The following is an 18,114-nucleotide window of genomic DNA, read 5'->3' as shown; positions in this document are numbered from 1 at the left end:
CTCGGCCAGCAGCATCTCGCAGTCCCGGTCTTTGTTCTGAGCTCCGGTGCTGTTAGCAAGCCCAGACTCCGCAGAATCTCTATCAGCAGATTTGGCGTAGAAGTTGTGCATCTCTTCCCGATTTCGAGCAGTGTGTGTCTGTCATAGGTAGTACGCATGGCGACTAAAAGTAACACAAAAACAAACTGGACAAACGTACAGGGGGAAAAAAAAATAACGGTAGTTTTTCTACTGTATTCGCTGGAGCACAGTTAGCCGCTGCCAGTTGTGGTGCCGCCCCACTATGCCCACAGTCTCCCCCGGGGTGCCCCATGTCACCAGCAGTCTACCTGCAGCTCAGCAGTCTGCCCTGCAGGTCAGGCCTCCAGCTCAGTCCCGGGTAACTCTACAACTCAAGTCCCTGGCTTCTGTCGAGGAGATATGCCTGTTTTTCCACCTTTAGGCAGCGGATGTCCCTTTTAGCCTGCTGGTGTGGGAGATGTTGGCAGAAGGGGACTTGTAAAGCACGGATGGGTGCAGATTTTAACAGTGCCTTGGGAGCCCTTGCAGATGTGTCTTTTGTAGTAAAAAGTAGCAATTACAATACATTTGTAGCTTTACAGAAGATTTGTTTTTAAGGTGGGGTCAGTGACCCCCATTTGAAAGCTGGAAAGAAGAAGCAGGGAAGAAAGCAAATAATTCAAAAACTACTGAAAAAAAAAAAAAAGTCCAATCGAAAAGTTGCTTAGAATTAGCTATACTATAACATACTAAGGGGGAAATTCACTAAAGTGCGAAGTGGCTAATGCTGGCGAAAATTTGCCAGCATGACGTCATTTTGCCACTTCACCAATTTACTAAGGGTCCCTGGCTTAAATTTGCTAGCAAAGGAGATAGACTCTAGCGCTATTACGCCCATTCGAATTCGCCTGGCATTAGAGTCCGAAACTGCGCTAATTCACTAAGATGGGGATGTTCCTGAACGTTACCTCTTGCGCCAGAGTTTACTTCGCCAGCTCAGACCAGACGAAGTGCAATAGAGTAGATAGGAGTTTCTTCAAAAATAGTTGAAAACTTTTCTAAGTCCCAAAAAAGTCTTTTACTTTTTACAGGGTGATAGGCTGAAAAAGATGGTCAATTTTTTTTCGGTACCCTCCTTTCCACCTACATTTCCTAACATATGGCACGCGGCATGCTAATTCGGCATCACTAGCGTAACTTCAAACTGCTTATCGTATTAGCGCTAGCGCAAGTACGCTAGCTTTCCGAACCCTGGATGCAACTTTGGATTTTCGTGAATTTGCGTTGTCCTGGCGAATCTACGCCTGGCGAAGTGTTGCGATGTGAGCTAAACCGTTGCTGGCAAATTTTCAGAGGTTAGCGAATTTGCCCCTAAAAGTTAACTTTAAGTTGAACCACCTCTTTATGAGGAGATAGCACCTGCTCAAGGGCAGTAAAATCTTCCGGGAAAGTTGTAAAGCTATCATCGAGCAGCAGAAATTTTTGCCTGTGCAACCCAATACACCGTTCATTTTGTTCTTCGAGAAACACTATCCGCATCTTCTGACAATGAAGGCTGTTGTAGGTGTGCTTTATATGGAGATCATTTTAAGAATATGTTTGCAGCCCTAATAGAGCCTCTGTGGGATGCAGTAAGTGAAAACAATAATACTTTGGTCAATGAAGCCGGCTAACTAAGCAAGGGCAAAGAATGATAAAGTATATACCGGTATGACAACACATACACAGCTCAGTTTCCTTATTGAGGAATCAAACTTTGTCCAAGCCTCTCACACCGTGATTGTAATCCGTAAAGCAGCCATGACTGTGCGTAGGCTGTTGTTCTCTGGGTAAATCTTGTAACTGTATATAACAACAAATGCAAACCATGACCGTTATATATATTTTGCTGGGGTTTTCTGGAATTCACATGCTTAGGGTAAGAAGTTCATTATCTGGCACAGGTGCAAACAAACTGCATTTGCAGGCCCCATTTTTGTTTTTTATGTTGCACCTGCGTTTTGGTTTCTCTAACTTCTTCCAAGTGTTGGTAGGGGAAGTTCCTGTGGTTACACAGCATTCTTCTTTCATTCTCGGTTTTACACTTTATAATGAAAAAAGAAACCCTAGGCTTCAGGTTCAGACTTATATTTAGGTTCCCTCTATGATACATTATTATTTTTTGTTAAATGTATGCACCTGAGTTAATGCTTTATGGTCAATGCTAAAAGGAGGGTAAAGCTAAGGATTATATATTGGCTACCCCGAGCAGGGCCGCCATCGGGGGGGCAGTTGTAGGGGGCCCCGAGGGTAAGGGGGGCCCTGCCACGCTACACTTACTTGATTAGCCGGGTCCCCCATCTTTCTGAGAGCTGCTGACTTCGGGAAGGCATGGACGTTTAAAGGGCCCTGGACACCAATTTTTTTTTCTCGTGTGGGGTCCTAGCCACCAATATGTTTTAATGAGGGGGGGGGGGCCCTGGCCTCAAATGTTTTTTTATGGGGGGCTCTGACCACCAATATCTTTTTATTTTTTATTAACATGTGGGAACCCGAGCCACCAATATGTTTTTTTACTGTGTGGTGGGGGGCGGACCTGTAGGTGGGGCTTGCGGTGGGCGCAGCCCAGGGGGCCAAGGAAATTTTGTTGTATGGGGCCCTGCGATGGCGGTCCTGACCCCGAGTAATGTGGGGCTTTTAAAACCTGCAATATTTTTTATGTATATAATTAAAGGAGAACTAAAGTTAAAATCAGTGTTTGGCATTCTCAGTGATTATACTTATACTGCTGCCCAATATGGTGTTCCTGTTGGCTAAAAACTACATTAGGCCAGCGTATTTCTGTAGAAGACACAAAAAGCTGTCTTTTTTTTACTCTACTGTGCACACACCTGCCCATGCCTGTGGAAAAGAGGACATTCAAATTTTAACCCCCTTTGATTTTAACTTTAGTTCTTCAAGGGTTGGTTCACCTTCAAACAACTAGTTGTTTTCAGATAAATCACCAGAAATAATGACTTTTTCCAATGACTTTCTATGTGCGACTGTTTTTCTAATATTGAAGTTTCAAGTGTCTTTTTTTTTTTTCACCTTTTAAAGCAGCCCGGGGGGTCGCCGACCCTGTAAACTGTTCTAAATTAATACATTTAGTTGATACATTTCTTATCTTTGTCCCTGCTGAGCAGAATCCCTGAGTTTCATTACAGGCAGCTGTTAGAATTGATACAATAGTTGCTAATACTCCAGAGATGCTGCTGATAATTGTATCAACTAAATGTTGCAAAATTGTAACAGTCTGCACCTGAATTACTGAGCTGCCAGACTGAAACACCAGAGACACGAACATTCAATTTTACACTGTTTGGAAAAGCAGTAAAAAAAAAAAAAAATATTATGAAAAAAGGTATCTCTCTCCCCCCCCAGTGTGTGTGTGTATATTTATATACACACACACACACACACACACACGATGCTCGGGACCTGGGGTTTTCCGGATAATGGATATTTCTGTAATTCAGATCCTAATACCTCAAGTCTACCAGAAAATCATGTAAACATTATATAAACCCGATAGGCTGGGTCTATTCCCAGTAAGGATTAATTATATCTTCGTTGGGCTCAAGTACGAACTACTGTTGTATTATTACACTGAAAAGGGAAATTATATTTAAAAATTTTGGATTATTTGTTAATTATGAGCTTTCTGGATAAGGGGTTCTGGATAACAGATTCCATAACTGTGTGCATGCGTGCGTGCGTGTTTAACCACACCGCCTTTTTGCTGAGGGGATATGCTGTTTGTATAATGCGACTAAACATTATTTAATGTTTATCTAATTATTACTTATTCACGTATTTAGGTAAGCTATACCTAAGGCTAAGGCCACACTAGGCGATAGCGCCGCGATTTGACTCGCGGCGACTTTTCGCCGCGACTTTTAAGCCGCAATCGCTGGGGAAACTTTTGCGCTGGCGTCTATGGGGAATCGCGAAAAATCGCCAGCGTAAAAACACACGCGGCGATCTTTTCTCTACTGTCGCTCGAAATTGCCTCGCTAGGATAGAAAAAAAATCGCGTGTGTTTTTACGCCGCGATTCCCCATAGACGCCAGCGCAAAAGTTTCCCCAGCGATTGCGGCTTAAAAGTCGCGGCGAAAAGTCGCCACGAGTCAAATCACGGCGCTATCGCCTAGTGTGGCCTTAGCCTAAGTGTTGGAAGAGTTGATGTGGCAAAGGTAGGTAATGCTGACAATATAAATAAAGTACTAATACTCTTTTATATGCTGTATTTTGTGTCCAAGCCTCTTCTGCATTCCCCACCAGTATTCTACCTAAGAAAAGCCTACTTGTGTCTTTTATATTCCCTTTGTACGATTTAAATAATGAGCCGAATATGAAATTTTTTGTGTCCAATCTTCAAACCAAATGAATAGCTCGAATATATCTGTCAAGAACTGAAAGTTGTATGATTTTATCAGTGCATGTAAAACCAGTTTTAAGCTAGCTGAACGCAATTTTCCTTCCTGTCTCCCTTAATCCCCATAGCAAGATTGTTATGGCCAACTTTGGCCATAGAAATGGCAACTCATGTTGTGACTGCCTGTACTAAGCAAAGTTCATCAGGAATATATTGGGCTGTACTGACTGAATATCTGCCTTAGCACATTATTGGTATTTGGAGAATCGGTGGGCAACTTACAGCTGTAGATTCTTATCTCATCCAAAACCTAAAGACACTTCTATAAATCCACCCATAATTAATTTAGACTTAAGTAATATCTACACCAGTATATACACAGTATGAGGCAGATTCAAGCCCCTGGAGCTTCCTTTGTCTGCATCTGCTGGTTCTCGGGTCTGGCAGATCTCAGTGTTGAGGCGAAATAGGAGGGGGGTGTGTACAAAGACAAAAGGAAGAGACGTTAACACAGCAGAGATGTAAATAAGCTCCCCCTTACCTCTAGCTTCCTCCTTCTCCTCCGGAGCACAACCAGAAGCAAGAGCACTTTACTGTTCACTCCTTATGCAAGAGCGCCATTAGGATGCATAGGTAGGACATTTTCATTTTCATGATTATTGTAGGATAAAAGAACATCTAATATTTTTAGAATGGTAATCTTATTCATTTTACTCTTTCAATTCAGAAACCAGCTTCACACATTATTAATGGCTGCAGCAGCTCTTTCATATGGGTTAGTAGAGTTATGGATGGGGCAGATGCATCTTTTATGTTTAATGCAACACCTACATCTAACCTCTGGTTACAGAGATTGGGAGTGTTTACTATTAAAGCGATTCTGTCATGATTTTCATGGTATTGTTTTATAAGTAAATTACACTGTGTACATTGCACATCATTCATCCTTCCATTTAAAATTGTTTAAAATGTATTCTTGAACCAATAAATGTATTTATTTTATTGTATCATTAGTGTGTAGGCAACCATCTCAGGTCATTTTGCCTGGTCATGTGCTTTCAGAAAGAGCCAACACTTTTTACAATAGAACTGTTTTCAGATAAACTATTGTTTCTTCTACTCAATGTAACTGAAGTAGTCGCAACTTGGGTTAGCCAGACTTTTTTCTATTTTTTTACTATTGAGTAATTTTTTTATATCTACCACTAGGAGTATTGTTAGCAATGCAAGTGTCGGGGGACTGTTATTTGGTTACCTTCCCATTGTTCTGTTGATCGTCTGCCGGGGGGGGGGGGGAAATTATGTCACTACAACTTGCAGTAGAGAGTGACTGAAGTTTATCAGAGCACAAGTCACATGACTGAGGGCACCTAGGAAAGGAACAACAAGTCTAGCCCTATGTCAGATTTTAGTATTAAATATAAAAAAAATGTAGGCACATACCACACCAGCAAAGACGGGCTTCATCTTCCTATCCGGTCCTGCTAGCTGCTGATTGGTTCCTGTCCTACAGTTCAGTGAGCTGAGTGCCGCCGGCTCCCCTGCATATCTTGGTAATTCAGTGAGCAGGAAGTAGAAGAGAAGAGAGGGATTATTAGGGTGTTTGCAGAAATGATCAATAATTCAGCCTGAAACACTAATTTTTTAAGCACCATTCTTCTATATCTAAATCAGTATTACACACTGGTACGTTATATTTTTTACACAAAATGTCTCCTTTAAGAACCAGGAACACTAGAAAACAAAAACTGTCAGATGTGGTATTTTCTCCACTGGCATAAATATTTACACCAGTGCAGAAAACTCCACTCTACTGCCATCACACAGGATAAGCTTGGTCTGCATCTGGCATTGGAAGACTTTAGGAAACAAAGGCATTGGGGGTTCTACAGAATTCTCCTTCACAAAAAAAGCTTAGCCCCACTATTGTCCACCTGAAATAAATGGAGGTGTCCCTTTAATGATCAATCTACTTTGAATTTGTGTTTTGTCTCCTAAAGGGGTGGTTCACCTTTAACTTTTAGTATGGGTAAGAATGGCTAATTCTAAGCAACATTTCAATTAGTCTTCAATATATATATTTTTTTTTTGAATAGTTTTTATATTTTTTGCCTTTTTCTTCTGACTCTTTCCAGCTTTCAAATAAGGGTCAGTAACCCCATCTAAAAACGAATGCTGTGTAAGGCTACACATTTGTTGTTCTTACTACTCTTTATTACTCATCTTTCTATTCAGATCCTGTTTATATTCCATTCTCTTATTCAAATCAGTGCATGGTTGCTAGAGTAATTTGGACTTGCAATCGAAATTGCAAACTAGAGAGCTGCTGAATTAAAAGCTTAATAACTCACAAACAATAAAAAATTAAAACCAAATGCAAAATATCACTCTCTACATCAGACTAAATGTTATATCAGAGGTGAACAACCCCTTTAAGGTGGCCATTGATGTTACAATTTCGTTTCAATATTAATTTTCAATACAGTTAGAGCTGAATCGTCCGATATACAAGTAGAAACAATAGAATTCTACCTGTATGTGACGATTCAGCAGGAACATTGGCTAATGTTTGGGGGCCTTCAAAAGCATCTGATCCAAATTTTCCAGCCAGTCGATGAGCCGACCAATATCCAAAATTACTTCCGATATCTATCGGCTAGTCTCCCACCATAAACACATCGAATATCGAACAAAACTGCGCTTCTTACAATATTATCGGTGCACAGTGGCGTAACTAGAGTGTGCCGGGCCGCCCTCTGTGTGGGCGGGGGTGGTTTATTTAAGGAGAATTCAACCTGTAATAAAAAAAAACCCTCCCCCCCCTACCCTGGGTAGACCCCCCTCCCCCAGCCTACCTGCCCCCCGGGCAAATGCCCCTAATTTTTACTCGCCCCTCCTTGCAGATTCTGGCCTCCGTTCACAGCAGCCATCTTCTTTCTTTTGTATTTTCCAGAAGTAGCAGCGCATACCCAGTTGGAGAAAAGTTCCGGTCCCGAACCACTGCGTATGCGCCGAAATTTTCGTGACTTTCATTGCATGCGCAGTTGTTACTGGTCGGAAATTTACTCCAACTGCGCATGCGCTGAAAATGCCGTCAGGACACAAAGATTACCGGTGAAGAAGAAGATGGCTGCCGTGAACTTCGAGGCCAGAATCTGCACGGAGGGATGGGATGCGTAAAAAAATTAGGGAGGGGGGGGGAACAGGTAGGCTGGGGGATCTATCCAGGGTAGGGTTTTATTACGGGTTGAATTCTCCTTTCATACTTCAAATATTTTCACCTTTGGAACTGGTTAAAGCCACGGTATCATGGGAAAGTGTATCAGTCATTCAAATATGCACTTTTGGTTTGCGCTGTATAAAGCTGTTTATTTGTTTTAAAAACACCACTATTGTTCATATAATCAAGCTACTGTGTAGGCATAGGATTAATAGGACTAAATGGTAGTACTGTTCCTTTAATGGTTATTTGCAGGGAATAAAAAAAAAAAACGTATTTCTTGAAAATGTTCCTTGTGGTGTGATTACAAGCTAAGGCATTCTGAAATTGTGTTCTGCCTAGTTTTACAAACGTGCATTACAGAGAACCATGCAGAAATGTGGTTGATGGCTGTGGGTTTTGCGGGATTTTTGTGATTAGGATAACGGCTCATGTCGCTTATGGTCAGACAGTGTTGCAAGAAAGTAGAATTTTTTCTTAGTGCATTTGTTGGGAAAGTGGTTTCGTTGAATCCTGAAGACTACTTCTACTTCCTTCTTTATCTCCATCCACTTCTAAGAAACTTTTTCAGGTTGCAATATCAGGGAAGTGAACGATCGTGTGCACTATTAAATAAAACAATGCTGGATCATAACTCATGGTTGTGACCCTTTTGCGGCCATCTGTACCTTGGGGCGATACTGACACGCTCCTATGGGGGTCGTGGGGATGTGTCGGTGTCAAGTGTTTGCTGCACCTGGAATATTTTCCCTGAATGCCCCCTCAAAGTCGCCCCCAGCCCCGGGTGCAGCGGCTGCTTGGTGCTGACACATACCTATGGTTTTTGTAGGGGAGTGTCAGTATTGCTTTAAGTTCTTAGTATGTTTTGAGAGGCACATATAAAAAACTCCTAGGAATTCTGTGGAAGATACAAGGAAGATACAGATCACTTAAAAGACTCCTCCTTTTCAAAGAGAAACTATGCATGTGCATCATTGTCTGTATACTGCAAAAGGGAGGATAAAGCATCAATTATCAGAATTCTTACAAAAATGATCGTGGATTTTGCCAAAGCGTTTGATACTGTGCCCCATAAATGACTGCTTTCTAAACTAAGGTCTGTTGGGCTTAATTAAGTCGTTTGCACATGGATAGGAAACTGGCTACAGGATCCGGTACAGAGGGTGGTTGTTAATGTTATATTCTCTACTTGGAGTAAGGTTCTTAGTGGGGTCCCTCAGGGCTTGGTATTGGTTCCACTTTTATTTAACTTGTTCATTAATGACTTAGGGGAGGGTATTGTAAGTAATGTATCAGTGTTTGCAGATGACACAAAACTATCCAGCCCAATTAATTCCATCCAGGATGTGGCATCCTTGCAACATGATCTTGACAAACTGGCAATCTGGGCAGCTAAGTGGCAAATGAGATTCAATGTTGATAAATGTAAAGTCATGCACCTGGGATTTAAAAATATCCACTTATACCCTTAATGGGACTGCACTAGGCAAATCCATTATGGAAAAGGACCTTGGAGTCCTTGTAGATGATAAACTTGGCTGTAGCAAGCAATGCCAGTCGGCAGCATCAAGGGCAAATAAGGTCTTGAGCTGTATTAAAAGGGGCATAGAGTCAAAGGAGGAGGGGGTCATTCTTCCACTGTATAGAGCACTTGTAAGGCCCCATCTAGAATATGCCGTACAGTTTTGGTCTCCATCACTCAAACAGGACATTATTGTATTAGAGAGGGTACAGAGAAGGGCAACTAAACTGGTAAAAGGTATGGAAAATCTTAGCTATGAGGGAAGACTGGCCAAATTGGGGATGTTCACGCTGGAGAAGAGGCGCTTAAGGGGTGATATGATAACTATGTATAAATATATAAGGGGATCATATAATAATCTCACTAATGCTTTATTTACCAGTAGGTTTTTCCAGCTGACACAAGGTCACCCATTCCGATTAGAAGAAAAGAGGTTCCGCCTAAATATTCGGAAGGGGTTTTTTACAGTGAGAGTTGTGAAGATGTGGAATTCTCTCCCTGAATCAGTTGTACAGGCTGATACATTAGATAGCTTAAGGGGGTTGGATTGCTTTTTAGCAAGTAAAGGAATACAGGGTTATGGGAAATAGCTCATAGTACAAGTTGATCCAGGGACTAGTCCAATTGCCATTTTGGAGTCAGGAAGGAATTTTTTGGCTTCCTCTGGATCAACTGGCAGGCAGATTAAAAAAAAAAAATGAAAAGGTTGAACTTGATGGACGTGTGCAGTGTCGGACTGGAATGCCAGGGTCCCACCAGGAAGTCTTAGACCTTGGGCCCACCAGAAAACCTAAGACCGTGAGCCCACCAGAAAACCTTAGACAGCGGGCCTTTCCAAACTATTATTCCTCCTCTACTAGCTCAACCTCTTTTCTCTCCTAGTCTTTTATATATACTTACTATTTTCTCCCATTGTTAAGCTATTTTCCCCATAAAGAAATAGGGAATGACCATGAAATAGACCAAATGTTTAGAAACAAGAAGGCCCACTGACACCTGGGCCCACCGGGAGTTTTCCTGGTATCCCTGTGGGCCAGTCCAACACTGGACATGTGCCTTTTTTCAACCTTACTTACTATGTTACTATGTATTTATTTCTACACATAATAATCTGTGTGCACCACAAATAGGGACATTGCCACTTAACAAATTCATTGCCTTGGGTTATTTTGCACTTGCTCTGAGTGTTGCCAGTAAACACGTATAAATCAGAAGGGAGCTCAAAATCATAGTTTCTATGCAGTCAACTCAATACAATGTCCAATACTGCCAACAATAAAAATGTATTCATGGTTGCTACCAGTTTCTTGTTTTTGCTTATTTTTATTACTCCTCTTTCTATTCAGGCCCTCTCATGTTCCTATTCCAGTCTCTTATTCAAATCAATGCATGGTTGTGATGGTAATTTGGACCCTAGCAACCGGATTGCAAACAGGAGAGCTGCTGAATAAAAAGCCAATTAATTCAAAAACAAATGAAAACCAGTTGCAAATTGTCTGTAAAAAATGTCACTGTCCTACATCATTCTGAATGTGACATTATCCTTGCAGCTCTTTCTAAGAATACCATCTAAACAACTTGTATTGCACCAGAACTGAGGCCTTTTAATTTTTTCCCCTTGTATTCTGCATATTTGAATCAGAATGAAAATATATGAGTATTAATGAAAGGCAGTATTAATGAAATGCAGAAAACCTAGTCCAATAAGTATACTATGTCCCTGTCCATGGTGCACACAAGTCTCCCACCCATTTCCTGAACTTGCTTCATTAGGTATTGTCTTCTGATCCCTATCTGCAGCAGGAAGCTCCGAGGTTTTTACATTTTGAGACTCTTGAAATTTGCAGCAGACAGTATTTTGAGCAAAGGAATTTTGCTGCCAGTAAACAAAGTTTCTAGCTGAGCTGAAAGAACTGGAGCTTTCTCCAATTCCCACAGAATGTAGATGTAGCATTGCATTTAGCAACAGCAGCCAATTGGATATTTGCTGACTGGTTACTGTTGGTCACTGGTGCAGTAAGCACCTTTATTGCTTATATAGATATATGTAGTTATAAAGTACCCCCTATTGTAAAATATAAGGATATTATAAGTCTCGGAGTAGTTCCATGACCATATAAAAAGGCAGAGTGCTTTTATACAGGTCATAGAACTCCAAGGTTACTTCTAATATCCTCATGTTTTCCAACTAGGGGTACTTTATTTATTATAATACACAAGTTTTAGTGAGTCATGTGACAAAAATGACTTCACTACTCACCGTTTATAAGGATATAATTTACAAGATATTCATGGCTTTTGTGCATCCATTGTTAAAAATCTGAAGGACACATTAGGTAAGCTCTCTGGAAATAACATGAGGTTTGTGTTATGGAAATGCAAGAAAACTTTCAATCTAATTATGTAATAAATATATATATATATATATATATATATATATATATATATATATATATATATATATATCTATCTATATCTCTCTGCAGGAATAGCAACACTCGGGACTCTTCTGAAGCTTAACAAATGTGATACTTTATTGGAGACTCAACGTTTCAATCCACCACAGGGATCGTCGTCAGGAGAATACACAACAAACAATATATATATGCAAATCATATCCTTATAATCCGTGTTTAGTGATGTCATCAGTTCTAATCTGAGTTTAGTGATGTCGTTTCTGTAACATGATTTACCGTAACTTGTGTATTATAATAAATTAGCCCCTGTTGCAAAATATGAGAATATTAGAAGTCACCTCGGAGATCTATGACCTGTATAAAAACATTTGGCCTATGGCCATTGCACTCCTTGGTACCTTATAATATCCTTATATTTTACAATATAACATATATTAATTTTTTTAATATTTCTTAACTATATAATAAACTCCAGACTTCCTATTTGTGTGAAACAAACAAGGCTTTATTTAGCCAAGCATACGTGCTACATACATCTTTTCGAGGCTCCCGCCTCTTTCTCAAGCATCATTAACCCTAATGAAATCACACCCACTGGGTACATAATATATAATATAACAGGGTCCATTCTTCTCCTTATTCAATGCAGATCGCAGGGTTCAGACTATACATTACGTATCTCTCACATAAACAGCCCAAAATTTCAATGAAAACCATAAATAAACCAAAAGTTTATTAATTCTACATTTGCGGTGTGTTGTACTCATAACCGTCCCAGAACCACCCCCTTCAAGTCCTGACGTAGTTTTTCCTAAATAAAGGCATATTCATACTCCCTATTGAGACCCCTGGGATGTAGTGTCTGTAACGTGTGAATCCAAAACTTCTCCCTCTTTTGGAGTCTGTTGCAACAGAAATCTGAGGGCTGCTGCTTGTGTGGTGGTAAATGAAAATGGGTTGGGTATGGTGGATTTGTGTTGACTGATCCTATCTCAAATTGGTTGTATGGTCTCCCCTACAAAGGCGAGAACACACGAACACTTGAGCATGTAAACCACATACTCTAATTCACAAGTAAAGTGGCCTAGTATTTCAAACTTCCTCACTGAGTGTGGGTGTGTGAAAACACTCGTATGTATTAAACTTGAACATTACATCTACCACATGGGTACATGCCATCTCTCTGCAATAGCCTACAGTCTTGTGCCAACATCTCCTTATATTCTTGTTGGAGCAACACAGCTCTATTATTGTACTATGCTTAGCAGTGGTGCCAATTAGATCTTGATATGGGACTCACAAACCCTTGAGAGCTATGCAATCCATGGTGGCTATGTTGTGGGTGCTGTGGGTGGAACCAGGTGATCACTAGTGATTAGTACTTGGTACAGTAGAGGGGGATGTTCTCCTTTGTGCTAAGGTTGCTACTATGATGCAGCAGAACAGAACACTACTTTATTTCACTAGCTGTTAAATGGGACCTTGATGTTGAACGTCTGATTAATTTTTTCCCCTAACAGTTCCAGACACCTCAGAGCAACAATATGTTTTTAAGAACAGCTGTATTTGCTTCCATCTCAGTCCCATCTCCATCCTCTAATATAACATTTGACTGGGTCACTGGGGAAGCACTGAGCCAAAGACCGGCGCTGCTGATTGGCTGCACAAATGATTGCTTGCATATTCGCTAGTTAACTAGCAGTTTTTTTCCATTGAACCTACCCAGGACTTTACCTTAATCCATCCTCAGAAGCTGCAATGTGAGGTCTAGTCTCATTCTGGTTCTGTATTAAAGGGGTGGTTCAATTTTAAGTTAACTTAAAAGGGCACATATCACACCCAAAATCAAACACATATTAACAATCTGACCAGTACAACATAAACACGTTTAATCAAACTACATATCTAGTTTTTTGAAAAAAACTGCAGGTTTTAAAAAATCCCTTACTTTGTCAAATGGGTTCTTTTACTGAGGGAGGCCATACTGAGACTATAACAGAGACTATAATATGCAAATTTCAGGAGCATGCTCAGATTGTAACACTGCTTTGTGTATTCTATCCAGAATGCCTTGTTTTAGTAAACTCCTCCCCTAGAAGTGTCAGGAGATTTCCCTATCTTGTCACCTGCTGGTGATGTTATTATGCAAATGAAGGGCATACACTAACTTCCAGCAGGTGGCAGCACTACTGAACAGCAGCTAACACACAGGTTTGGCTGATTTGAAAATAGCTTAGAATGGTTGATAAGCAACAAGGAATTTCAACTGAGCATGTGTGAGATTTCAGAGCTGCAGTTGGCTGGGAAGATATAGGTAGGAGGAGCCAGTGAAATCCAATATGTCTGCCTCAGCTAGAACTGCAGTGGAGATAGGGGAGATCTTGCAGAAGGTATAGTGAGCTGATCATTTACATTATACAAACAATTCTAACTGTTTTAAAAGTCATATTTCTTGAGCTTTCACATAGTGTATTTACTTAGGAAATGATTTTAGTTATGATTGGTGCCCTTTAAGTGTGCTATTGAATGGCCAATTCTAAGCAACTTTTCAATTGGTCTTCATTTTTTTTTTAAATAGTTTTTTATTTTAATTATTTGTCTTGTTCTTCTGACTCTTTCCAGCTTTCAGATGGGTAGTTTGGATCCTAGCAACCAGATTGCTGAAATTGCAACCTGGAGAGCTGCTGAATAAAAAAAAGCTAAATAATTAAAAAAAACACAAATAATAAATAATGAAAACCAACTTCAAGTTGTCTTAGACTATTTACATAATGCTAAACGTTAACTCAAAGTTGGACAACCCCTTTATAATAAAGGGGAACTAAAGTGAAAATTTAAATGTAATATTGGCTTCAGAGTACTGAGATAAGAAACTTTCTAAATACAATCAATTAGAAATTATGTACTGTTTCTGAAATAATCAAGTTTATCTTCACTATTCCTCTCATCTGTTTCTCCTCATTCTGTCTTCATTCAGCAGTTGGGTGTCAGATGAATGATCCAGTATATCTTATAGGGGGGCTCCTTTTTCCTAGAAGATGTATAAGCGCAAAAGGCAGTTATTTAGTTAGATTTTGTTTGTACTGGAATCAAAAAAATCAAAAAATGTTTTTTGGAGTGGGCAACCATGCTGGGGCACAGGCATGTACATATTGTGTGAGTGTCCCGTCAAGTACCTAATAACGTCATTGGAGTAAGACCCTGAATTAGTTGCACTTGACCCTACTCTGAAACCTTGGATTTCACCTAATCTCTGCCACCAATACATAAGTGATTAAGTACCCTAGTGGGTACAAAACGCGTAGGGCGGATGGAGATGCAAATATACATTTTTAACTTTGTAAAATAAAGATATATATTTTTTAACTTAAAACTTTTCTGGTCCTGTGGATCCGTTTGAGTGCCGGGCAGCCCTGTTTAATACATAAGTATACACAGTGTAGTCACTACTTTCTCTTTTATTATCTTTGTAGGATCAACACTATTAGAAGATGACAACGGAAGAGGTGATTGTAGTGGCCAAGTTTGATTATGTGGCTCAGCAGGATCAAGAATTGGACATAAAGAAGAATGAGCGTCTGTGGCTTCTGGATGACTCAAAATCCTGGTGGCGTGTCCGCAACTCTACAAACAAAACAGGATTTGTGCCTTCAAATTATGTGGAAAGGAAGAACAGTGCACGGAAAGCATCCATTGTTAAAAATCTGAAGGACACATTAGGTAAGCTCTCTGGAAATAACATGAGGTTTGTGTTACGGAAATGCAAGAAAACTTTCAATCTAATTATGTAATATAAATTTATTATATATTATATATATAATTGGCTGCACCAAATCCACGATGTTAGGAATCCAGTACAAAAGATTTGCCCAAATCCTGACCATAATTTTTATACGTAAAGGTGGCCATAGATGCACAGATAATATCGTAAAGTAAGATCTTTTCCAAGAAAGATCATAATTGTTACGTCTATGGCCACCTTTAATGAACAAAATCCTTCACCCCCCACCAACACCATTTTATAATACATTTTTAACCTTCAGTTGTCCAGTGGTCACCTGATTGTTAGGATTTGGATTCCATTTGGCCAAGCACTCAGAATTCACTGGACTCCTGCAAAAAAGTTTTTGATTCGAGCTGGCCATAGACGTGAGGATAGCCTATGTCGTCCGTTCCAATCTTTCAGCCTGCAACTAACCATTAATATAGAGTAGTAAAGAGAATAACTCACACGATGCTCAGGACATTAATTGACAGACAGGGTGCAGAGATATAAACCTGTAAATGTTTTAACTTGTCCGATCGACTGAACGACCAATCGCCATGGCACGAAAAGTGTTGGGATGATCCACACATTTTCTGAAAATTGTATGAATTTATGTTTCCTACGATGTTATCTTTGCGTCTATGGCTAGCTTTAGTGATTCAGGATTCAGTGCATTCCTAATAGTGATATGGCTGCTTCCAATATTTAATTTTCATGAAAGTGTGCAAAAAGGAACATGCTACGCTCCTCCTGTTTGATGCTGCAGTGGGTGAAAGCTGTGGTTAAGACTGTATTTTTCCAAAAAGTTCTAGTATATATAGATAGATAGATAGATAGATAGATAGATATTTTGTTTTTACAGGGATGCAATAAAGTCCATTAAAAACAAATAATTCTATTTTTTTTCCTCTGCAGAAACAAAGGGCAGATTTATGAAAGGTCGAGTTGTGTTTTCCCAAAAAAATCGAGTTTTTTCAAGGGTAAATTTCAGTCAAAAATTAATTTTCGGATTAAAAAAACATTAAATATACCCCAACCCTGGAAGTAGCTAGAATCTGAAAATACTCCATCTAAATCCTGTCAATGTCATGTAGGAGTCAATGGCAGAGGTCCCTCGAAACCATTTGAAGTTTTTAATAACCTTCATGATGTTCAAGATTTTTTCAGTGGGTTTCGCTTGAAAACTCGATTCATTTGATTGGTTCAAGTTTTTCCTGTGGAAAACATGATTAATTTGAGTTGTCGGGTTGTTCACCCCAAATTCACTGATTAAAATATTTTCCATTCGAATTTCCGATAAAATCGGAAAATATCCAAGTTGTACGTTCATGCGAGGTATAAAAAAAACCTTGCAGACCTCTAAAATGCGACCTTTGATAAATCTGCCCTTAAACTGCGTGCCATTTTTTAAAATTCTAGCACTGCATATTCCACACCTCCTTGTTTTCTGCTTGCAAAACCATAGGAAACCGGAAAAAGACTGGTATAATTACTCACACAATCTGTTATTTAGGAGAGGAGGTAGAGAAAGTTTTCGCTTAGTTACAAATCTATTTCCACTAAGGAAAGCAAGGGAAACGCAGCCAGTGAGTTCCGTGTTCAATTGCAACAGGAACTGATGTTAAAGGGATTCTGTCATGATTTTTATGATGCCGTTTTTATTTCTAAATTACACTGTTTACACTGCAAATAATTCATTCTACTCTAAAAATTCATTCCTGAACCAGCAAGTGTATTTTTTTTTATAGTTGTAATATTGGTGTGTAGGCAGCCATCTCAGGTCATTTTGCCTGGTTATGTGCTTTCAGAAAGTGCCATTGCTGAACATTGTTTCTCCTACTCAATGTAGCTGAATGTGTCTCCGTGGGACCTGGATTTTACTATTGAGTGCTGTTCTTAGATCTACCAGGCAGCTGTTATCTTGTGTTATGTAGCTGTTATCTGGTTACCTTCATATTGTTCTGTTGTTAAGATGCTGGGGGGAGGGAGGGGGTGATATCACTCCAACTTGCAGTACATCAGTAAAGAGTGACTGAAGTTTATCAGAGCACAAGTCACATGACTGGGACCAGCTGGGAAACTGACAATATGTCTAGCCCCATGTCAGATTTCAAAATCGAATATAAAAATATCTGTTTGCTCTTTTGAGAAACTGATTTCAGTGCAAAATTCTGCTGAAGCACCACTATTAACTGATGAATTTTGAAAAAATTTAGAAAAATGTTTTCCCATGATATCCCTTTAAGGATAAACTGTTGTGTAAATTCTGAGTAACTTTCCAGTGACATATAAATACATTTGAAATAAGCCATTTCCACTCGAGGCAGGGGTCATTCATGAGTTTGACATTGAAATAGAAGGCTTTGCTCAGTTAGCTGCCTGCAAACCATGAGTAGAATGAAACTACATGTTTACACATGCCAGAGTGGAGCAGCCTACCTTCAGGTCACTTGCTACTGACCTCTTTTCTTTTACTATTTCCAGTTTTGTCTTGCTCACAGCCAGTTGCCATAGAGAACTGCAGGCCAGCCAAACTGCTCTGTTTTTAAAGTCTAACCTGGGCACGGGAAAGATATCTAACTAAACCCACACATAATGACTTCCCTGCTGTTTAAAGTCAGGTGATTCTCCTCCATTAACTTTAGCCCTTAACGTATATTTTCAGCTCAGTTTTTCATCTGATCTTCCATGCAATAATTTTTTCACTGTAAATTAATATTTCTCTCTTTAACTGAGGGGGGTTGTGCAGGAGTTCAATAATGTGGTCACTACTTCTTGGATAAGGTTTCAGTG

General features: G+C 39.7%; 1 protein-coding gene across 2 annotated transcripts in view; it reads left to right on the top strand.

Moving 5' to 3' along the window:
- nck1.L (NCK adaptor protein 1 L homeolog) overlaps positions 1 to 18,114 on the top strand; it is a 66,939-nt gene that overhangs the window by 24,278 nt on the left and 24,547 nt on the right. The window contains exons 1-2 of one of the 2 annotated variants that reach the window (NM_001090641.1): positions 4,969 to 5,029; positions 15,029 to 15,275. In NM_001090641.1, the coding sequence (NP_001084110.1) occupies positions 15,047 to 15,275 (229 nt within the window). In that variant the 5' untranslated portion in view covers positions 4,969 to 5,029; positions 15,029 to 15,046. Of the gene's footprint in view, positions 1 to 4,968; positions 5,030 to 15,028; positions 15,276 to 18,114 lie in introns of those variants that run through there. The other variant, XM_018261783.2, reaches the window with a different exon arrangement.

Source organism: Xenopus laevis, chromosome 5L, assembly GCF_017654675.1.
Source record: "Xenopus laevis strain J_2021 chromosome 5L, Xenopus_laevis_v10.1, whole genome shotgun sequence".
Taxonomy (NCBI): domain Eukaryota; kingdom Metazoa; phylum Chordata; class Amphibia; order Anura; family Pipidae; genus Xenopus; species Xenopus laevis.
This window is presented reverse-complemented; position numbering and strand designations above follow the sequence as displayed.